We start from the raw sequence: 24,958 nt of genomic DNA, 5'->3' as shown, positions 1-24,958 counted from the left end.
CCATCCTGCGAAGCGTGACCAAGGCGCACTGCTATGTCTTGTCAAAGCCACGAAATGGGTTGTGCATTTTAAACAATTTCATAAGCTAATATTTGCACAGATGTACCGCAAGCCTTTTAAACTCGTCCGCCCGGACAATGGGTTGCAAATTTCTTGCTAAAATTCAAGCGCAATTTGAGCTGAGTTCGCGCCGGGTCGGGGCGGGGTCAAAGTTCTGTCCGGCATACAAATGGACACACTATCAATCCTGGCCAAGCGCCACAAATGCGCTGATAGCAACTTTTCCCATTCGACACGCTTTTTTGCTCTGCTCATCATTTTTATTGCAAGTGTTTTTTTTCTGTCTTTCTTTTCTTAGCATGTGTTTCTATACTCGTGCAAGGCGTGAAGTGAGTGTATTCGTTATTGGCTGTTTTCAGCTTGTCAAGAAAGTCTACAGGAAGAGTGACTCGAAATTCCCAAATTTCTATATATATATATATATATATATGCTATATTCTTGGCAAAACGAGATATTTGTAATAGGGTCGCTAGGGTAGATAGATGGATAGATAGATGTTTGTATGATAGATAGATAAACTGACATATGGAAAGGTAGATACATATATATATATGAAAAATGGATAGATAGATTGCTAAATAGATAGATGGTTATATATCAATAGATAGATTGATAGATACACATACAAGCATATAGATGATAGACAGATGTTTGTATGAACTGAAAGATTTGATTTGATAGATGGAGAGACATACATATATAAACAGATATAAATAAAACTTGGAAAAATGTATGGATAGTTATGTGTATAGATCAGAAGACCGCAAATGCTTAAATCTCATGCTGATATCAATTGTGAACGAGTATTATGTAGTTAGTTACAGTCGACGTCTTTTTATGTTTTTCTCATATTTTCTACTCATTTTCATCAATTTTTTTTTGTGGTTAGTGATTTATTTCCTGATAGCACAGGAGGATAAAAAAAAAACACAAAAACTTGTGCCGCTTATCACATTGTCATTTGTTGTGCCTGTTGACAAATTTGCAACGGGCGACAGTCGCCGTAGCCAACCCTCGCCCCACTCACGCTCGCTCAATAGGCACATCATGAAAATTGTGGGAAATGGGAAAATGCATTTGGTACAGCACGAAAATCCTTTTTATTGCGCCTGCCTAACGTTGACTGACAATGTCTGTTCCATTTGATTTAGGGCGTCGGGTCGAGGACTGCTTCAGCTGCTGCTGCTTGGCACCGCAGGACATCAACAGGACACTCGCGTATTTCATATCCTGGCTGTGGCTTTGTCTTCAACTCATTTTGGCTGCCAACTAGCAGCACTTTCTGCCCGCTCCTGCCCCGCTGTTTGCCTTTCACACTATAAATCTTCGCAGGACTCGTGAACTATGACAGCCATGGCGATTGCCGTTAAGCAAGTCTCTTAAAACCGGTTCTCAACTTTTGAGAGAGTTGCAGTTTCCCCGATAGTAGCTATCTAGCTGGCATTTCATTCACAAACTTATTTATACCCTGTCCGCAGGGAATGTGGGGTATAATGCCTTTATTGAATGCGTATGCAAGAGGAGAGACCTAAGGGGGAATAGAGAAAGAGTTCTGGTAGATTCTATAAAAACTATATATGCTTGCAGTCATGATCAACAGTCGAGCTGATCAATCTTGTCTTTTTGTTTGTCCGGCCGTGTATCTATAAGGCTGTCTTTTTTTTGTCTTGCAATCATTCTCACTTTTCTTAATTGAAGCTTCTTATCAAATGCGCATTTATCTCGCTTCAAATAGTTGTTAAGCATTTGGCTTAAGCACACGTCAGTTTGTACTAATCAAATGAGGTTGTCAAGCAGTTTGATTAAAATTCTGCAGACATGGCCAAAAGGCGCCCCGCTCCCCCCCACTCGCCCCGATTGCAAGGAATGTCTGCTCACATTCTCGCATTGGCAGTCGGAATGCTAAAGCGTTATTGAAATGTCTTAGCAGCTGTCCAAACAAACTCACCCTCTTCGCCTGGCAACCCCTTCAGGCGTCTGCTGATTTAGCATATTGACTGCTCCAAGGAGCAACTTATACAAGATTTATGGGGGGGCGACAGCAGAGATAAAAAGGATTCGTGGTGTGACCCACGGCCAGGACGGATGCGAGCGAGTGCAATAAATTTGATTTGCATATTAGGACACACACACACAGCAGCAGCCAGGACAAGGCCAGGACATGTACAGGACCGTGGGGTAAAAGCATTTCGGGCACGAAATCTTACTTAAATTGGGAATAAATCATTAAAAATATGTGTGAGGACTCCTTTGTCCAGTTAATGGGCAGGAGCTTTAGCAACAATCTCAAGCATTTGGCCAACGGGGGAGATCTTCTAATTCCCTTTGATTTATAAAGATAACGGCACATTGTCATGTGACCACATTTGTGTTCGTTGTTGTTGTTGCTTTTAGTTAAGATCACAAACAAATATGACTTATGCCAAAAAGTTTTCTAATTATGCATGCTCAGACTTACGAGTCCTTTGGGGCATGCCTCGGACACTTTTTAGCTGACCAACTGAAGGCGAAAGTTTTCATGGCTGACATTTTTGATAGAGATAGAGAACGACTGATGGAGAAAGAGAGGAGCAAGCGAATCAGAGCTGCCTGTCTGTGTGTGTGTTGTGTTTATGGCACACGCCGCAGTTCAATGGCCACAAATATGCGGCCAGAGAGCGATTGGTCAGGTTCAAAGGCCAAACTGATTTGCCTGCCAAACTGCAAACTCCGAGCTGTAAACTTCTTCTTCGGTCTGTGAGTGCATTAAAAGCCAAAAGTGCAGCGTCAGTCAAAAGTGGGTTTCAAATAGGGATATATACATATATGTATGTGTGCGTGTATGTGTGTGTGTGTGTGGGAATATGTGCGGACTCTAGGCTGCCGCCTCCTGGCTGCCAGCTTCCCATCTCGCTGTTTGATTGCTTGTCGCGTAGTTATGCGGCAGACATGGCTTGCTTTTGATTTAAGCGCATTGTTTGGGTTAAATATTTGCCATGCCGGCCACGCAGACAATTGCAGACATGCCACGTACCACGCAGCCACAGCTGCAGTCAACAGCTAAGTACGCACTCTCCCATTCTTTGCCTCAGTCTCCGACTCTGTCTCTGTCTTTCCCTGTTTGATTTCCGCTACTCGACTGACTCTCTCTCTCTCTCTCTCTCTCTCTGTGTATGTGTACACAAACACCCGCCCACCCACACATTCAGTGCTTGGTAAAGCCAAACAGCTTAAACTTCACACGCAGACACGTCCATGTCTGCTCCTAAGTGCGTTGCGGCTCCAGTTGCCACTTTATGGAGCAGCTGCCTCCTCTGCCTCTGCCTCCGCCTCCGATTGTAGCTGCATCAGCTGTGGCTGCAGCCATTTCAATTGAATTTGTGCACCATGATATTTTGTTGCTGCATCAGTTGCCATGGCAGCCAAAAATTAATTAGCTAGCCAAACAGGTGCAGCGGCTAATTAGCTATCGAATGCCCAGCGCCAGCCAAAGTGGCTGCCACAGCAGCTTATGGGCTCAAAGCCAGTCAATCAAACAGTCAGTTGCCACGTTTAGCTGCTGCCTGTCAGTGCTGGCAACGTTTTGGCTGGCAGCTACACACTGAGATCTCTGCTTGGCCAAGGCAACTAGAAGCTAAATTTTGAACTATTAAAACAAGCTATAGCCATAGCCATTCCACAGATACATCCGCAGCCACATCCTCTGCTCAGGCCAAGCTAATTATTTATCCGTTATAAACCCACAAAAGCTAGGTTTATAGATAAGCTAATTCTATAAAGATCCTCAACAATTTAAGACTCGTTCAAGCTAACTTTCTCTGGGTTAGGGGCAAAGTCTAGCTAAATTATCTATAAATATTATTCCAAAGCTAGATCCCAAACCACAAAAGGCAAGGGAATTCTACGTCAGAATGCACTAGGAACAAGCTACAGCCAGGTGGAAACTGAAGTATTCAAGTTCCTCCCATACCTTTTACAGCTTGAATCATTATCAACATTATCGGCTAGAGCCTAGTTAAATCTAGCTGCAGTCCTAAGCACCAGCTTTTAGTGATATACAAAATAAAAACCAATTAGCTAAAGCTCGATTAAAAAACAATAACTTACCGCTTTATATTCGATTTTTGGATCATTGTTCCCAAAATTCAACTTCGTTTTTTTTTTTTCTTTACCCATCTTGTTGATGGATCCTATGCCAGTCCAGGCTCAACTGTTATTCCATCTAATTTCATATCCTACTGAGTTCTTCCATATCTAAGAATATCTTCTGTTTATGTTTGGTATATCCAGTTTTATCGTATGCAGGTCTATATTTAAGACTTGCAATATTTTAGCTCATTTTAATTTTCGATATTGACTTCAAACGGAACCACTATTGATTGTCAAAACGAACGATGGCCAGCTCTATTCAGCCAGATTTGTTGACCAGCCAAATGGTCATCGCCATTTGCCAGTCAGTTGAGCGAGTGAATGAGATTTTGGGCCCAAAGGGCTACTTAACAGCATCCATCAAACAAAATGCGCAGCAGCGCCACCCAAAGCTCCACTTAACCAGCTTCCAAACCCCATTCAGCGTCCTTTGCTCTCCCCAAAGTCCCCGCAGCAACCCTTTTTATTCTGGCCTGTCGCTTTTGTTTGTGGACATTACTTGATGCCCCCAGGGGTCAAGCGGGCTGACTGGTGAGCAGTTAGGGCTTTGGAACTACCACTGGAACTGGAACTAGTTCCCCACAAGTTTATTTACCCAAGGGCAAGCTCTATTTGCCCCGATTAAATAATCAGATTTTGTATTTTAGTTTTTGATGATTATAAACGACAATGGTCGCACTTTATTGAAAGATTTATATCGTTTCGTATTTTCATATTATTATTTTTGGGGTTTTACAAATATCTCATTTTGCTCGTCCTCTTATACATATATAATATATAATTAGAAGTGTTCATCGATTTTTTTTTTATATAATATAATATATAATATAGCAAATGTTATTTGTATAATATTATTAATAAAGACAAATATGCATATTATATAGATTTGCATATATATATATGTATATTTATACATATATATAAAATGTTTAAGTGCTAAAGGGGATTACAATATTCTGTATATGTTATGCTTATACCAATTGTTTTTTTTTTTTTTTTTTTTTTATTAATTTTTTATTTTTATGTTTTAGTTTAGAGACAAAAATAATGAAATTGTTTCGCCAATATAAAGTTTTTAAGTGTTTTTGTGTTTAATTTGTAAAATATTTTTGGTGTAAGCAAAATTAAATATAAATTATGAAAATTTGTTTGTTTTCTGTGCTTTTATGCTGTTTAATTTGATTCGAAAGCAATTTTAATTTTTAACTTTTTTAGTTTAGATTTTTTTTTTTTTTGCATTCTAAATTTCTTTTTAAATATTTCTTTTTCTTTTATATTTACTTTTGTTTAAGTTTATGTTTTAGTTTAACAAAAAGGAAACAAAGTTCAAGCTTGGATAATTTTTATTTTTTCGTAATTTTAAAGCATTAAAAAACAGTTTTATAATCATTTTGTATTATAATTTGTTTTCAGGCAATTTTACTGTTCTGTTTACTATGGGCGTGGGGGAATGGGGCTGCTTTGTCTATGAATTACTTGTTGCCAACTCGCTTCAAATACTTCTTCCTTATCTTCTGCTACTGCTTCTGCATCTTCTTTTAACTTCGCATACGTTTTTTATTTAAAAAATCTTTTCACAATAAAAACAATTTGTACTTTCGAAAAATGGGGGAGGGGCGCATTTTTGGTTTGTATTTTTTTTTCTTTTTTTTATATATATTATATTATATTGTTGCTAAGCCTTCATCGGTGTTTTTTCATATTATGTTTTGATTTCGCTAGGGCTTTTTTTTTTTTTAATTTTTTTTTTTTTACTTGTTTTTACTTTGTTACATTTGTGTAGGATGCAGGAGTGCTGAGGTTCATGTTTTTTGTATCTTTCAATGGTTTTTTTCTCTTTGTAATTTCTCGCCTTCACTTTTTTCATTTTCTTTTTGTTTTTCAGTTTTGTAAAATATTCATTTTGTATATTTGCTTTAGTTTTAACAAGGAAATCAAAACAGATACAATAGATATTTCCCATCATTTCTCTTTTGCTCTTGCTTTCAACTCAAAAACCAAAGGGAGCTGCAGGGTTTCGGGAGCTTACGGCCTGCAGAACATAATACAAGTCGAGGTCCTTTTCGTCTATTTGTCTATTTTGCAAGTTGTATTTTTTATATATATATATGAGTGTGTGTGTATATATGTATAAGTATGTACTTTGTTTTACATAAAGTTTTTTTTTTTTTTGTTTTTGTTTTTTTTTTTTTTTTGTTCAGGTCCAAAATCAAATTTGACTAATTCAAGGAATTAAAGTTTCATTGCATCTAAATAAGGTAAAGTGTATTTTTTTTTTGTTATTTATATATTTTTTGGTTTTTGTTTAATTACGTTTTATCATATGATTTGCATAAATTTTATTCATTTTCAATAATAGAAACGAAACAAAAAACTTAAACAAAATTCCACTATGGCGCTTCCTACATCTCCCACTGCCTTGGGAGCAGAGAGAATAGGTTTAATATATATAGAGAACTAAATTAAAACTAAACTAAAACTTAAAAAACTGGCAAATAACGCCTACCGCATGGCCGCAAGAAATACCGGACTACGCTCCGGCCGTAGGACACGCCCATACCTGAGTAGCAGAAATTCAACTATGTGAAAGGGAAATGTCTACAGACCGTGCGCAGTCGAGTGAATTCTTGAGAGTCATCTATAAAGATTAGGAGTTGCTAAATTGTGTGTGAGTGTGTGTGTGTGTGTGAGAGAGTATAAGTGTTTTATATATAACGAAACATACTACAAAGTTCAATAATGTTGACATTCAAATAGATTATATATAAGTATTACAATGAAAAACTTCATATACAATATATGCCCTATATATAATATAATATAATATTCCATATACCATAATCCGTAATGCGTAATAATAATGCAATAATAGTTCATTATAATAGACATTTTATATTTTTTAAAAGAGAAAACACCCTAAATACTCGCTGAGATATTCTAGATATTCAAGTTTAGATTAGTTTCTTTTCAAATGCATTTTCAGTTATCCGTTTCCTGTGGGGGTTTCTGGGGCAGCTACCTCTAAAATTTTCACTACAATATTTTTTGTTTAGTTTTTTTGTTTTTGGAATACGAATTTCATTTTCGTTTCTATATGGCAGCTTTGATTTTGGCAGCATTAAATAAATATATATATGTATATATATATGTAAATATTGGTTGATGATGTATGTCTGTTCACATATATATACATATGTATGCATATGTGTTTTACTCTTAAGTCTGGAAACGTTTAAAAACCCCTTAGTTTATATTGTTTATTAAATGGCTCTTGAATTTTACTATTAAAAAATTTCGCATAATTTGCATACAAGTACTGTTCTTTTCGTTTTGGATTTTCATTTTAGGTGTCTTCTTCTTGATTTATAGTACGTACAATATTTTTTTTTTTTTAATTTTTTGTTTAATTTTTTTATTTGTAACATTTATATGTATATAGGTATTTTGTTGTAAGAATTAAACTAGAAAAATTCTAATTTGAGGTATGTATTCCATTATTTTTGTAATTGTATTTGTGTATGTGTGTGTAAGTTAATTGTTAAGAAATTGTTAATGACAATTCGCTTTTTCGATTTGCTTGACCCAGTATGGGGTTCACTAAGAAGCGTGCTTAGTCTAAACTCTAGAGCTTACTTAAGCTAGATATACGTATAGATTCCTATCTGAAGCGGTATATATATGCTATATATAATGTTGACACCGAAAGCTTAAGATTGTGAAAATTTTATCGATCGATCAGTATCGATAACTGTATATCTTTTATGGGTTAGCGTTTTATATTTTTAAGCAGCCACAAAACTATTTGCAAAATGAATTTTGATTTGCTCTGTGAGCAACATATTAAGAGTTTCCTTTCGATTCGAATTTTTCACAGTTATGAGTAGTAAGGATGTTCTTTTTTTTTTCAATTATATAAATAATTTAATGCAATGATTGTTTTCGATAAGCTTAATCCAAAATATATTCCAAAATAGACTGTGATGTCTATGGGAAGTTTTATTAAAATATGACATCAGATTATCTGGGAACGCTCACTTAAGTAAATACCACATATCCATTGCTCATGCTTCACAGATCGAATCCCAAACGAATTTTTTTTTTATTTTTTGTTTTTTAGAAAAATATTTTTTTGTCCAAATCCAACTTAGATGCTAAGCCAATGCTCACAGTTCGAATCCCAATTCAGTTTTATTTTTCTTTAGAAAAATATTCGATCGTCCGACAATTGAACTTAAATGCTAAGCGAATATGCTCACAGTTATGAGTTTTACAGGGTATGTCCAATGCTTTTTGCTCATTTTACAAAATTTTGCTTTTGCTTTTCACATTCTTTACCAATTAAATATCACATATCGGGGAGCTCTTTTCAAGGAAAACTTAGTTTTTTCTTAAACAAGAAAATCCAAATCAAACGCAGAAAAAAAGAAAAGCTTTTTCCAATTATGTTCGTGAAAAATGATTGTTTAGCCGAGTTGCTTGTCAAATTTATTATTTATACTTTTTTTTTGTTTTTTGTTTTTTTGTTCTTAGATTTCTTTTACTTATTTGTAGTGCCAATTAATGTGAAATATTTTTGTGGCTGGCCTAAAAAATATATATACGTATATATTTACTTCTAAAACTATCGAACTGAATGTACGATTTGAATATTTGTATATGTATATCGATTATTATTATGTGGCGTTGCTTGCTCAAATATCGTACGATATCCGAAAATGTATGAAACACAAGATACGTTATGCTAGATGTGTGTAAATCTATTCAGAATAAATATTTGGTGTTGCGTTCTTGAATATCGTATTTCTTACGATATACGAAATTGTATGAAAATCAAAATCCAAATCAAATGATATATGCGTTATGCTAGATGTAGGTGTGTAAATCTAGTTAAACTAATTATTTGGTGTTGCGTTCTTACATATCGTAATAAAACGACTTTTATAATGCTTAGAAAAAAACTTTGACGAAATAATAAAAGTTAACCGTGTGTGTGTGTGTGACTGATGATGCATGACGAATGACTGATGACTAATGACTGATGACTGATGATTGATGACTGCTTGGTGACCGACATGACATGAAGTGATAATTATTTATAAACAATTAGCTTATGTTTATAAAACATCTACATTCATCGGTGGTTAAATTTTTATTTTTTTTACTTATTATGATTTTTGTTTTGTTTTTATTTTATTTTTTTAAAATTATTATTATTATTATTATTATTATTATTTTTTTTTGCATTGAGGTATTTGGGCTCTGCAACACATTTTTTTTATGTAGTTATCAACAATGAGGTAGAAATTTTTGTTTGCAGTACGTTGCATTTGAATTTGTATCTCATTTAGTCTCTATTTTAATATTTTGCTTAAATACATGGAAGTCCATTTGAATGTTTCGTTTTTGCTTTTGTTTTTCAAATACCTGAATTGCTTGGATGTTATTTTTTCATTTTTGTTTTCGATTTATCAGATACGCTTCTTAGCTTATCTATAAATCATCACGAGTTTCCATTGTTTTTTTTCAGTCATTCAGTCTTTTTTATGCATACACTGTTTACCGTTAGCTCGAACAGTAACTGTTACGTTACTGTTATTGCTGCTGCTGCTGCTGCTCTGCTGTTATCATTACAGTTAACGCAAGCCTTGCATACTTTGCGGCACACACATCACATTTTTTCGTTAACACACACACAGATAGCGAATGTTGATCTTAACTCATGCTTCGATTTCATTCTTCTTCATCTGCTTCGGCTGATTTGCAACTTAAGACTAACCCGATTAAATACTCGTGCTTATAGTTTATAATTATAGTTTATCATATAGAACATAAAGCGTAAAGCATAGAGCACTACGACAAGAACCTAAGTACAACACATACGACCCTTGGCTTGGAGACTTCTCTATATATATATATATATATTGAGAGAAATAAATGGCAACGATTGTTCGACAATTCATATTCAGAGATTGATTTTCCCACAAATTATATTGTAATACATATATCATTATATATAATGTGTAAGCTATATAATTATTATAGTATTTTATGGGGAATTTTTTTGTTTTAGTTCGCGAGACCAGGCCACGGCGCTTCCCGGGGGAATTTGTGGCCTTGTTGGGCCCTCGCTCGTATTGCTTGCTCAACACTTTTTCTTGCTTTCTATTTTACTGGATCAAAGCCTAATGCTAAATACAAACATACAAATGTGCATGTATGCGTATGTGTTTGGGTGTTAAATATAATAACTTATCATGATTTATGTTAATGTTTATGTTAGTTTCATCGTTAGCATGTTTAACCGATTGGTTGGTCCACTTTACCAGCGGTTCTTGTACCCATGCTGACCAGCTATCGGTTTTTCTTTTTGGTTTTTATGATGTAGTGCTTAAAGACGAATTGTATCTAATATAATAGTATGCTAAAAATACACATATATTTATAGCAATTAAATCCGAATCTAAATATATATGGAGCAGAAAAATTTGAAAGGAAAATTCGTTTCTAGCAAAACCTTTTCGATGCCTCTACAAAACTGGGCTCTAAAATAATTGTTCATATGCTTCTTCTTGAATGAATCTCTTAAACATTTACACACAATATATATGTACTTAAGCTCTAACAAAGTATTCGAGTAATAAGTATGGTTGCCTACGTAGCTAATATTATTGTGAGAAATCAAATGGAACCAAAAATCGAAATAAGGATTTTGAACTCGAATCTGAAAACGAGCGAGTCGCTGCTGGCTTTCCTCTAACTTTCCTTTACTATAATCAATGTTTACTCACTCCTTCTCTCTCTCTCTCTCTCTCCTTCTCAGGTAACTCAAAGGGTACGTACACTTTGTCATTTAGGAATTACAAGGAATTGATTTAGTTTGTTTTGTACTTTGGCAAGAAATTTGTAACATAACGAGAACAAACGTGAACAAAAATTCGACTACAACATTGACAAAGACAAAGATGACAAAATTCAACTAAGAAATTGATTTAGTGCAGTTTTCGTTTTTTTTAGGGGCGGGGTCGGGAAAGCGTTAAGGGGATTAGCACACTAGGCGGGACATGTACAGGTAACTCAGTAAGTAAGTTTTGCTAAATAATAAACCTAAAAGCAAAAATTCTCTTTACCAAAAGCAAAAACAAAAACCGTTGCATACGCCGAGGCGCAATGCAATTGCTAAGCTATTTTATATGTATATGTATATATGTGTGTGTGTATTTGTGTATTTATGCGGCGATTAACATGTTCCTACGTTATACAAGTTGCTATTTGTATCTGTATTTAAGTAAGGAATTGGGGGACTTAAAAACAAATAAAGACATAACACATAAAAGTGAAAGTCGAATGAAACCGACTACGTAATACTCGTTCATGAAACAGAGATTTAAAATTTAATTGAGTGTGGATATTTAATTGCCTATATGAAAAGAAGATGTAAGCTGTAAAACTGTGGAAGAGGGTTTTTATATATGCTAACCTTGAATATATTCATATTCATATTTAAATATCTTCAAATTCAAGATATGTCAAGAGAGACAAACAGTTAGACAAACAGACATTGCACGGAAGTAATAAACTCTTCTTCATATCTTGAACGAGTATAAAACTTAGATAGGCTAAGTTAAGGTTAAAAGCCAAAAGGACCTGGCCTTCAGCATCTTTCACTAAATGCTATACAATACATTTCACGGTAAAGGTATACGAATCGGATTGGTCTAAGCTACAGTGGACCCGATTTAAGTACTCACTAAAGGGCTTTTTACTCACGTCTAAAAAGTATGCAAAACTCGGCAGTTTGTCGTCCGGCAATTTATATAATTAAATTTTTTAAAATACTTGCTTTAATAAAAGAAAATGTATCATACAAACCAAAGTAAACCAATAATAAATAAATTGCATTAAACAATAATAAATAAAAAACAAGTTTTTAAATAATACAAATATTTCATTTAATCATTTTAAAATTCAACAAAAATTGTATATTTATTAAATGTAATAATAATAATAATAATAGCAAAAAGTTATTTGTAGTTGTAATTATTTATGTGATTTTTCGTGTTTTTCTCTGTTTATATGTATATATTTTATTGATGTATAATTAAATTTATTTAGTTTTCAATTATGAATAGTCATAATATAATAATAATATAATAAAAAATCAACTAAAATATTCAACTAAATTACATTAAAAAGTAGACAAAGATGGGATTTTGTTTCGTGTTGTTTATAAATATATATATATTTATTTTTTTTATTTTTGTGGGCTTGATGAAGAAACACAAAATAAAAACAAGTTAGAAAGTGCTCCAGCCGGGAATATTCGACCAGAAAATACCCTGAATAGTGCGTAATGCTTGAATTGCCATCATTTATAAGTTTTTAAGAAATACATTTTTAGGAAAATAAAAAATATAAATTTTTATCGATGTTAAGCAAAAAAGAGGTTTGACAGATGGACATGCGGATAGAGAAAACATATATTAATATTGATATACATTAACTATATATTTTATGGGTGTGACCACGCCTACTGCTGCCCTTTGCATTTGCACACACGATTTCAGGGTATCAAACACACTGGGACTTGCTTGCTTCTCTTTAACATAAGTGAAAAAGGTACAAAGTATTATATTACACATTAAACAAATAATGCTTAAATCAAAATAAAAAGTGTGCTAAAAATTTTGTATACGATTAGAAATTAGAGAGTGGGGGCAGACAGATATACCGAAAAATAAGAAGAAAAATTAATTTACAAATGAATATATAAATACATGTGAGGGGAAGAGATAAGTAAATATCTAATTATACGATAAAATCAAAAATAAAAAAAAATAAAAACAAACCGAAAACAAATATCTGCTACGCTTTGAAATATAGTTTCTTATTAGAGACTGGGCACCCCCTCGCAACAAATTGCCAAAAATTCCGACCAATTTGTACATTTCGTCATCAGATGATCTGAGAGAGCTCATGGATGCTACTTGAAAGTCCACTAAAAATCGATCGTTTGGGGAGCTATCAAAAATTTGGTGTGTATGTTTTTTTTAAAGAAATTTTGGCTGAAGTTTTAAGCAATTTGGTGATATATATAGATGATTTTTATGTGGGGGTACGAAATTTGAATATATGTATATATTGAAGATATTGTAGAAGCCAAATAAATATAGTTTACCATATATATTATATGCAAAAATTTTGGGCAGCGTGCAAATATTTTAGTTTTCATTTGAATCAAACATAAAAATAAAACAAATTTCAAAATTGATTTTAAAATTAAATATTTCATATTTAAAGTTAAATAAGACTAAACAAAAACTGTCTTCATTTTGAAATTTTCTCTTCTTTTTTTTTTTTTACCAATTTTTTTATATTCTTTATGATTTGTTATTGATTTTTGCTAAGGAGGTAATATAAATTATATTTAAATGTTTTCAATTAATTAATATTCACTTTTTAGTTATTTAGTTTTTTAATGTTAAATTATTTATTGCTATTTGCGTGTGTATTGAAAGTTGTGACTACTATTTACTTTATTTATTGTTTATTTAAGGATTTGCGTTTATTATTTATTTATTTTTTAATTAATGGTTTGTTTTTCTTGGTGGCTGAGGTGGGCATAAGTTTTTTATTTTCCCTTATTTTATTTTTAGTTTTTAGTTAGTTTTAACGCTTTTTTTACTTTGCACATTGAACTAAAACAAAAATAAAATTCAAAACTAAATAAAAAAACTAAGCAAAAAAAGGTTATAAACACGGGCTGACTTATATCATAGTTGGTGGTGCGTGCTGCTGCTGCCTTTGACCTTGCATATAGGGTATGTGTGTATTTAATCCTTGAGGAATATCTATAAAACTCTTTGCGAGTGTGAGGGTATGTGCGTTTGCCAATTAAATATCTAAAAAAAATTTATTTTGTGTTTTTAGATTAGATGTAGTTGTGTGTGTATGTATTTTATGAAAATTTTCTTTTGAATTTATAGATAGTGTTAAATCTTAAATTTAGACGAAAATTATATACGTTTGTTTGCCAGATTCATATATATCTAAATATATATACATATAATTCTCTCAAGTAAATGCCAAAAGTGTTGTTGTTGGGAGTTTTCTTCTTTGTTAAGGTTAGGGTATATATACTATATGTATATATGTATTTTATATATTTATAAACTTAAGCATAATTCTATATAGTTAAGTATGCAAACGAAACATTTCTTTTACTATCACTTCGTTCATTATTCCCCATTTTATTTGTCCTGCTTGAATGAAAATATTTTGTTTTTTTTTTTTTTTTGTTTTTGTTTTTTTGGTATATTTAAATGGCGGCAAATTCAGAAAAACTGCCAAGATTTTCAGTGTTGGGAATCGCGGCACATGCACAAAAATCCGTTAACTAATAACTATAGCCCATAGATTCGTAGTCCCATCGAGCTTTTAAGGTATTTCGGAGTGAAACCAAGCCAAAAAAAAGTCACCAAAAATGTAGGGAATTGGGAAAGAGGGCAGGGTTTATTTGTGGGGTATATAATATCAAAAGTCTATCACACTGTTAAATATATTTTTATTTTTAATTTTTTCAAAAAATTTCTACGTTGCGTAGACTTTACACAGGTATAAGAGAGGGAGACTGAAATATATAAAATTGTATCACAAGACTGAGAAAAACGGAAAAGCAAAATTTTAATTTAAACTGAATTTAATTTTGGCAATAGAAAGAAATTTACGAATTGCATTACAAAATTAAGAATGAAATTAAATAGAAGAGTTTTTATAATTATCTCTTTCAAATAAGATAAAAATAAAGGAAAATATACAAAATTGTAACATAAGAAATAGGAAAAGGGAAAATAAAGTGGGAAATAGAAAACAAATCTAATGCAAATTCGAAAGACTTGCTTAATCTCTAAATGAGTTCACAGTTATTTGAGGCTGGGTTTTTATATTTAAAAAAATTGTTCGCAACGAACAACTCACAAATCGCAAATTTAGAATTTGGTTCACAGTTTTGGCTGTTATTTTGGTTCATATCTTATCGAGGCAATTGTGGTAAATATTTTTTAGACATTTTTATAAAATGTTTAACACAGGGGATGAGTCGGGATGATTTTTAAATTTTTATAAAATTTTTTGTCACAGGCAAAAGTTAAGTGCGAAGCGAACCAACTTTGGGAATCACTAACAAAAGGATTCGATGGATGCGACGCAATTCACAGATAGTTTGACGAAAACTTAAGGAAAGAAATAAGTTTGATCGCTAGAATCATGACGTTATAAACGCAACACAATACACCGATCGATGTTAATTAAAGTTAAACGTTTAACACAGTTTCTGCTGTTTAGATTGGACCGAATCATTCGCTGTCACAGTTGGAATTATCATTTTGGTTTATCCTTTTAATTCAATTAAAAGTATAGATTAAAATCTTTTGAAATTTTCACACAATTTGGAGTTTATTTTTGAAAGAATGTCACAGTTGAATATCAGATTTGGTTTTTCCTTCTAATTCGATTAAAAGTAAAGATTGAAATCTTTTGAAACTTTACCACAATTTAATTTAAAAAAAAAAATTTTTTTTTCACAGTAGGGATCGAATATCAAATTTGGTTTTTGCTTTTAATTTAATTAAAAGTTCAGATTGAAAATCTTCAAACATTTTACACAATTTACGAGTTGGAAAGGCTGTTTAGTAGAGGAGGGGAATTTCTGGTGACTTTTTTTTATTGATGCACAAAATTAAAACACAAAACAGGAAACATTGAACCGCTCTTTAAATTGTTTGGGATGTTTGCATACCATATAAGTATATGTATATATATTAATATCGTAAATTGTTAAATTTAGAAAAAATACTTGCTTAAACCTAGAAAAAAGCCCTATCGATAGCGATTTGTGATTTGCGAGTGCAATGCACACAAAACACACAAGAGATCCATCACAAACGGCTGTTCTGCTACTAATTTGTCTTGCTGCTAAACAATTACTACAGATAGATACATAGATACACGAATATGATAAAGATACAAATATAGTGGTGAGAGGGAGATAGGTTTGGGGAGGGGAGAGAAAATGGGGCCGATCTAAACATATTCATACATAGTACAAAAATGATAACCTAGCCGAAATATTAAATACGAAAATTTTGAATTGATTTTTCGCATTTCTTAAGGGGGAATTCTTAGCTTATTTAAAACTTATTAATTAATAATCACGCTGCGCCGAAAAAATTTTTTTTTCTTTTTTGTTTATTACTTTTATATAAATAAAAACAAAACTTATATCTTAGGATGGGCGGGCAACTGGTTCTCCTCCTCAAATACCCTTTGGGGATTTTTTTTGATGGGGCTTTGAACTATTTTCGGATTGCATGTGCCGGTTCTAACTGAATTATTGAATTTGTTGTGGAGTGCTTAAGGGTGGTTTTGAGAGTGAGGGTGGGGGTTGGCCTGGGGTGTTTGTTGGTTGCAACTGCTTTTTCAATTCGCTGACTATAATCTAGAAATAATTACCAATCGTTTAGGTAAAGATGTGCAACTTATCGCTTAATTTAGTTTATAAATTTATGTGTAATTTTTTTTTTCGTAATTATATGTAAATTGTAGCAAAAATTTGTTTTGTTTACTTTCTCATTATATATTATTTAATTTAATATTTTTTTTTATGTTTATTTGTGTGTGTGTTTTATTTTTTATGTTTTTATTGAGCAGCACAGCAAATTTTCATCTTGTTTCAACGAACTTTAAATGCTTTGCTTTCAATACATTTTCACATCCTTCTTCATACTCGCTAAATAATAGAAAAAAATTTCATGCCAAAAAGTAGGCGAATCGTTTTCTTCTTCTTTCCTTTTTTTTTTTTTTTTTTTGGTAGATTTTTTTTGTAGTATAAAAATTTCTTTTATAATATAAAACTAAGAATTGCTTTCATTTAGATTTGTTTTCATCATTTTTGCTTGTGTGTGTTAAAAATGTTTAAACTCAACAAAAGTAACAGGAAATTTGTTTTTAGTTACGTTTTGTTTTGTTTTTTTTTGCTTTTTTAGTAAAATCGTTTTGACGTTTTTTGTTAGATTAGTTTAAAAAGAAACTACAGCAACTTTTTTGCTGGCAGGGGGCAAAAGTAGTTGGTTTTTCTTTATTTGGATATATTGCTATAAAAGTTGTTGTTGGAAATTTGCTTTTACCTGCCTGTTGGTTGTTTGTGTTGCCGTTGCTCTATTAGTATGTAATGTTACTGTTAATATTTACTGTTAATGTTAATGTTACTGTTACTATTCTCTGTTAAATTTGGCTAGAGTAACATTTGCGGCTTTAGTTGGTCATGTTTAGATAGTCGTTGAAGAGCTGCATGCAGGCAGCGCCACCTGCCGGCTCCTCAAATAGATGCTGCTGCTGCTGTTGTTGCTGCTGCTGCTGCTGGGGCATGGCATGTTGCATGTTGCTGCTGTGTCGCCAAATGTTGGCCATCTCCAAAAGCTCGCCGGCTGCGGATGATGAATTGGAGCTCACATCTGAAGCATCGTTGAGCTTGTTGATGTTGTTGTTGTTGTTGCTCTTGTTGCTGCTGCTACTGTTGCCATCCTGGCTAATGTGCAAATTGCACAGGAGATCGCTAAACATGTCCTGAGCAGTAGGCAGCTCCCAAATATTCTGCGCGGCACTCAACTTGGCATATTGTGTCCCATTGCCATTGCCCCAGCCATTGCCACCGTTCGAGGAGGCGCCCGAGGAGCTGGTCAACGAGGCCGTGGGGGAGGCAGCATGCGGCAGCATTAGTTCCTTAGCTATGTAGAAATTATCCCTGAGCTGGGCGCAACTGGGCGAGGTTTGTGCCCAGAGCAGCTCCTTGCTGTGGCTGCTGGTCGGACTCAACGACGGCTGTGAGCCGCTGCCCGAGGAGCAGCCGCTGGTCGAGCCGCTGGTTGAGGCATTGCTGGCGCAGCCCCACAATGCGGATATGGCCTCCGCCTGGGCCATGTGGGCGGCGGGTGCCGGCTGTGACCAGGCGCTCAATTTGACGCCATTGTTGCCGTTGCTGTTGTTGCTTTGTGAATTATGGCTAATTAATAAGTTACTAATACTGCTGCTAACGCCAATGTTGTTGCTGTTGTTGCCGTTGTTGGCGTTGCTGTTGTTTATGTTGCTCAATAAAAGCCCGTTAGCATCGTGGCCCAGGCTCAAGTGGCCCAATTGCTTGAGTGGCTGTTGCTGTTGTTGTTGTTGTTGTTGCTGATACTTGCTCATAACATCCGCCATGGCCATCAGGCTATTTGAGTAGCTTAACTTGTGCTGCTGTTGTTGTTGGGTTTGTTGCTGCTGCTGGTAGTTGGCAGCACGAGCAGCAGCAGCTGTTGCTGTTACCAAATAGGCAGCTTCTGGTGCACGTTGTGTGGCAGCTACTGCTGTGGGGGCAACTGTTGCTAATTGCTGTTGTTGTTGCTGCTGCTGCTGCTGCTGTTGCTGTGGTAGCTGCTGCTGTTGCTGCCTTACCTGCTGATGTTGTTGGGCGTGCGGATGGGCGCCAATTAAGTCGGGATTAATCTGCTGTTGCAGCGGGGCGGAGTAGTCGATGGCCGCATTATATAGCGGCTGCTTGGAGGCCGTTGAAGCACCATTGCCACTGGCTGTGACTGCGTTCGCATTTACATTTGCGCCAGCAACCGTTGGTGTCTCCAACGGGGCCTCATGTTATGCGATCGCCTGCAGCCGCGTCGCATTGCTCTTGGTGTAGCAGTAGCTAAGCGGCTTAACAAAGTGAGTGTCCTGCGTGTTGCAATAGGGGCAAGTGACGCCGTGCGAGTAGTCGCTGTAAAAGCTCAGCCGCTGCTGTGGATGCATTAGCATCTTGAAGCAATTATTGCACTGCAAGAAAAATACAAAAAACGAAAAAGAGAAACAGAAATGTAAATGAAAACGAAAATTTTATTTAGAGATTAGCTGGAATTGCAGAGGTGGTTAAGTAGTTAAGCATATGAAAAGCTCACGAAAGAGCATAGAGCAATAAAGACCATTTGGCTTATGTAAAACTAGTCTAGGCAGGATTCGCAATAGAGCGACGCACAGTGGGGCCTTTGCTCATTTTGCGTTGCAAAAATCATAACTTTTGAACCAAGCAAGATATTTCAAAAATTTAAAAAGCATTCGACAGAGAATTTTTCAAGCTATAAATAGGCCAAAATACAGGGTGATGCGTTAACAGGGTGCTTCACAGTTTTACCTCAAACCTGAAAAATGTGATTTTTGTCCTAAAATGTATGTTTTTTTATGAAAAACTACCATTTTTTTTGTTGAAATTGATTTTATTTAAATTATATGCCATAAATATAACAAAACAAATAAAAAAAATATAAGAAAATAAATTTAAAAAAAAAAAAATTTTTTTAAATTTTCTGTAAAGTAGTCATCTGCATGCAAATTTGACCTTTTTTAGTACATTTTGTGCGTTTTTATGCCGACTTTGGGTTAGTTTTTTGCTATAGAAACCCGGGGGGACACCTAGGGGCAGCAAAAGTTTTATTTATATTAAAGAGGACTGTGCGACGTCAAGGCATTAAATGAGGTTGACTGTCTTCGAAAAATGTATTAAGGCCTTTTAATTTGGGCTTAGTTGAGTATTAATAAATAGTTATCAAAACATTCAGTTAAAAATATGAAGCCTTTATATATAAAATTACATTTAAATTTAAAATGAGATTTAAAAGCTGAATGGACTTTTTAATTTTTTTTAGGATATCAATAAAATAATTGAGGAATATTTCATATTTAAGTTCGTAATGAACTTTGAAAGCTCTTGAACTCTAAAGACTGTCCAACTTTCAAATCATCCTCATATATGTTTATTATTATATTATTTAAGCTTGATTAAGTACAATTCAATCAGCTCTAGCTCAATTTCTCTTGGCTCTTATAACTCTTTAAGTTATAGTGAAATATTTAACATTGCATTAACATTAAATGTTCACAGCACAAACTTAAATTTTACTCACCTTGAAACGCTCAGCACAGCATGGCATAGCCGCAAAGATATCGTAGGCGTACATTGTGCCAAGCACCAGGTTGGACCCATCCCAGGGCTCATTGCAGAATCTATAAGAGATAATCGAATTGATTGAATTACATTGAGACATGCAGGCGGCAGGCTGGAGCCTTCTTAAGGCTTCCTCTCCGAACACTTACCGGCAGCTGATGACACGACAGCTGGAGGTGCCATCCAGGCAGCTCATGCATACGCAGGTCAAATAGAGCATGCGTCCCTCGTATTTGACCTGGAATGGGAGAACAAGAAGAACATACACATTTAATAAGCTTACTTGGTTGGTAGGAGAACAAAAAAAAAAAAAAAAAAAAAAAAAAAAACAAAAAAACGGAGCTCTAGTTCAGTCGCATAATTCATTCCCGCAACAATGAAAAATTATTTCTTTGCAACTTTCTACATGAAAAAAAGGGCTTCAACTGGCGACGCGACATAATAATTTCAAATAAAATGCAAAATGCATAGCAAACGCCCACGAGACGCTGGCCCTCCGACGGTGGCAGCCAGCAGTCGAGGCACACTGCACAGATCCAGGGCCCAGACAAGACCCAAACAGACCCAGCCAGACCAGACCAGACCAGACCAGACCAGACCAGGCCAGGCCCGGCCAGCTGGCAATGAATTATAAATCCAGGTTTAAATTAAAGCGCAAACAAGGGAAGCGGGAAGCCATGTCAGCCCAGGCATGACAAAAAGCCAAAGGCTGGCTACGTAGGTTGCTCTTGCTCGTGCTGCGACGCTGTTGCACGTGGGTCGTCGCATCGGTTGCTTCGTGTGCGTCTGTGCTGCAGCCACTGCAACTGCAACAGCAACAGCAACAGCAACACTGTGCCCGCTTGGCAGTTTATTAGGCGCTGCCGTAATTATGCTGACTGAAATGGGTCATAAATTGCAAATGCTATAAAGGCGACTTAGGTGCGCCAAGGTGCCCGCTCGCTGCCCCTATGCTCCTCCTCCTGCTGAGTATTTCACATTTCACCCATTGTAGAGACACATTATACATATATATATGTATATAACTCTTTTCTGCCTGCTGTCAAATTTGCAACAACTAATTGCAGCTGAAAGTTCTGCCTGCGCCACGTGGGCGAGTGAAAGCGGATCGAGCGTGGGTGTAGCCCCAGCGCCAACATTTGATGGTTATTAATGATGAGCATTTAGGGTCGACAAAGAGTAAAAGAAAGACAGAGATAGAGATAGAGAGAGATGGACTTACCTCAATGCAGCCGCTGGAATGCTGCTTGGGACTTAGAAAGAAGGAGCCATCGACCAGGGGATAGCGATCGAATACAAGCAACGGCTCCTCGCACAAGATGCAGGCGACGCGACTCATCTGCGACTGGGCCAGCGATGAGAGTATGAAGAGGCGTGTCTCATCATTGCCATGATTGCCCTCGTCCTCAATCTGCAAATACAAAGAGAAAGAACGAAATTCGTTTAGCATATGTGTCTGTGTGTCGGTGTTCGTTGAATTTAAAGTTGAGCTTCGAACGATGGGGGGGAGCAGGAGAAGCATAATCAAATATTGAACGGGAATTTATGGGTATCTAAGAGAAAAACTATAATAATGCCAAGGTGCCAAGGCATAAGCACAATATGTTTACGTACTATACAAATACATATATACAAATATGTTTGTGTGTGTGTGTGCAGAAGCAGGACGTTGGCGTCTAAGCGCAACAACAAATGAACCATAAAATCCAAACGTGCCCAGCCATTCAGCCAGCCAAGCAGCTAGCGACGTGTGTGTCTAGCTGGCTAAGCCAAATGGCTAGCAGGATGGCTAAATTGAAAGCATACATGCACACACACACACACACACACAAACACACATTTATACATATGTATATATACAATGGCCAGCGCAGACCTGAGTCAGGGCAATTCCCCAATCGATAATCAATATGGCGAGCCGCAGCTCTAATAAAGCCGTCAAGCAGCCAAAGTCAATAGGAATGCCAAAATAATACGACTGCATGCACAAGGTTAACTGCATAAGAGATACCCTGTAAGTCAGCTGAGTATGGGCTTTATAAGCACAGTGAAGCTTAAATTCAATTTAAGATTCAGATCAGTAACAGTACAGCTTAGGCAGTGTCTGCTGTATCTGTTGCATTTGTCTATGATAAATTTTGCTTTAAACATTTTTTTATGCACATTTTTATAGATATTAAGTGCGATATTTTAATATTAAAGTAAGCTTTATAGATTCTAAAATAATATGGAGTATGCAGAGAAGAAACAAGAAGCGACCTGAAAACTATCGATATTTATCGATTTTTTAAGCCGGAAAGTACAATCAAATTATCTAGTGTCACATAACTAAATCAATTGCACATTTCCTACTTATCAGATGTATATTCATCAGCAATCTCTACATTTATTTACAATATCAACATTCCTCACATTACATTTACAGGGTATATGCGCAAGGTGTTGAAGGATGCACAAAATATAGCCAAATACATAAAAGCTACAGCAGACACTAATCAAAGTTTGAGAAGCTTCAATACCACACAGGTAATTGCCGTTTGCCCAGGTGACCGAGCACTCGCACGCACACACACAAACACAGCAGCACACACGCACACCTGTACACACTCTCACCCGCCCGCATAACGACACAGACATGCTGCATTATTTAGTAATAAGAGTTAAAACACACACACACACAAGGACGCCAGGACACGTACGTCCTAATCAATTGCAGCAATGGGAATTGAAGCACTACGTGTTTATGTGTCTCTTCCAACTGCGGGACAAGTTTAATGCACTTTTAATAAGACGCGCTCAAGCCAATGCAGATGAACCGATAAAATGTTGTGCAAATATTTGCAAAGAACTTTTAATCACCAGCCAGAGAATAGAATCCCGTTGAATCGAATTAACCAAACAAAAACAGTCAAAACTGATGCGAAAAACAAAACAATCAGCAAATTAATATTTGCACAAGGTGCTGAGACTCTTGGCCTCTTCCCAAATTCTATTATCTAGGCTGAGCTAAAAGGGGGCAGCCATTCAAGAGTCCTGCTCTATGTTTGTCTGTCTCATAAATTCGCATCCAACAATGAAATCAACGCGAGCTGGCGCACTAAACTCGATTAATCAATGTTTGCTTTAATTTTTGGCCAGGCTTGTTTGAGTTTTGGGGCGTGGACGTGGGCGTGGGCGTGGTGGCTGTTGCAGAGTAAGCGATACGAAGCACAAATTTGACTCATTAAACAAAAGCGCTTTCGGTATGGCAGACACGCTTAAGCCGCAATTGAGTTGATTGAGTGAGGGCTGGGCATAAAACAATTGCATATTCTAGGGTTACACAAACAAGAACAACAACAACAACAACGTCAACGTCAACAGCAACAATAACAATAACAATTCAAGTTAAGCTCTAGCCAAAAAGCACTGCCAAAGACACGCCATCAATTTCAGACAATGCCTTTGGTCAATAAATAAAGAGAGAGTGAGACAGAGTAAGAGACAGACATATAGAAATTCCTTTACAAAGAGTGAGAGTGAGAGTGAGGGAAATATCTATAGACATTTCTATATATTGCTTGGCTACGTGACAATTTGTTAATTTGGCTGCCCAAATGGTCAAGTGGCGCAACTGGTTGCAACTGCCACAAAACGCCCAGCCACATCATTTATGAGTGTCGCGTGCTGCTTTTTGGGGGGCTTTGCCCCAAATGCTCGAATGCCACAAAATTTTCATAAGCATGAAAATTTATTTCTATTTCTCTTAGCTTGAGTTTGCTCACTTTTCTTTTTTATTGTCAAGTTTCGGCAGGAGTGCGTTGCCCGCCGAAATTGTTAAAGTCAAAAGTCGAAGTGCAATAAACTTGGCCAAGTTTGCTGGCGCTAATGAAGCCATTCAGTTGTCATTTCCTTGGCCAACAGCAGGCACATAGCCACACAGCCACCCAGCATAAATCAGCTTAGACAGCGTGCTTCCCTTTGACCATAAATATTCACATGCTATTAAAGGGTCGTCGCGTTGCTGCTGCCACACAACGAATTTGGTAACTCGTAATTCCACTGGCCACAAATCAAAGTCCAGGCGGCGCTTGAATACCCTTCAAGAGGTTATTTTAGCTAGGCATCTTCTTTTTGCTGACAGAGCAGAGCAGCATTTTAGCAATTTTAATGAGCTATGTGGCTCTATATATCTAGTTTAAAATGATTTTTTCTGATAATTGAATTTCATTTATACGAACTAAAACCCTATATTTCCAAAACCAAAATCCTATATCATCTATATATGAATAATATAGTTAGTCTTGAATAATCTAATAGAAGCTGAACCATAGGAGGTATAATTTTTATTTACAACATTCCACACTTCATCAACTTCTATGCTACATTTAAATTGTATAGCCAAATAATATATTATTAGTGCATACAATAGTCGTCTTGCCCGCTTTCTACTCTACTTTTTGTTTGCACTTACGAGTCGACAACATGTGCCACACCCCCTAAGCAGACAATGGCAATTCAATTGCCGTTGCCAAGTGCTACGATTTTCATAAACACATTAAATTAAATTGCATTTCAATGGGCTGAGCTGTCCAAATGGGGAAGCTAAGCGAAGAGATATATACAAATATCTACATTCTATATACTTCATACACGATGTATAGTTGCCAAGTGTCTCAAAAGTTGGTGAAATCCATTAAAATTGTTACTTTCGATGGCCATAAATATTTGAGAGCGAAATTCCATGAGTTTATCCCCCTTTTTGG

The 24,958-nt window shown here is 35.5% G+C and overlaps 1 protein-coding gene across 1 annotated transcript in view; it reads right to left on the bottom strand.

Moving 5' to 3' along the window:
- Positions 1–5,914: 5,914 nt before the first annotated feature.
- Positions 5,915–24,958, bottom strand: part of heca (hdc homolog, cell cycle regulator) — a 117,917-nt gene continuing 98,873 nt past the window's right edge. The window contains exons 3-6 of the mRNA XM_018003464.2: positions 21,436–21,624; positions 20,363–20,451; positions 20,173–20,272; positions 5,915–19,048 (exon numbers count right to left, since the gene is read on the bottom strand). Of these exons, the coding sequence (XP_017858953.2) occupies positions 18,875–19,048; positions 20,173–20,272; positions 20,363–20,451; positions 21,436–21,624 (552 nt within the window). The 3' untranslated portion in view covers positions 5,915–18,874. The remainder of the gene's footprint in view (positions 19,049–20,172; positions 20,273–20,362; positions 20,452–21,435; positions 21,625–24,958) is intronic.

This window comes from Drosophila arizonae, chromosome 2 (assembly GCF_054131065.1).
Source record: "Drosophila arizonae isolate 15081-1271.41 chromosome 2, UAZ_ARI_1.0, whole genome shotgun sequence".
Lineage (NCBI taxonomy): Eukaryota > Metazoa > Arthropoda > Insecta > Diptera > Drosophilidae > Drosophila > Drosophila arizonae.
Note: the sequence above shows the minus strand (reverse complement) of the source record. Positions and strands in the feature narration are given on the sequence as shown.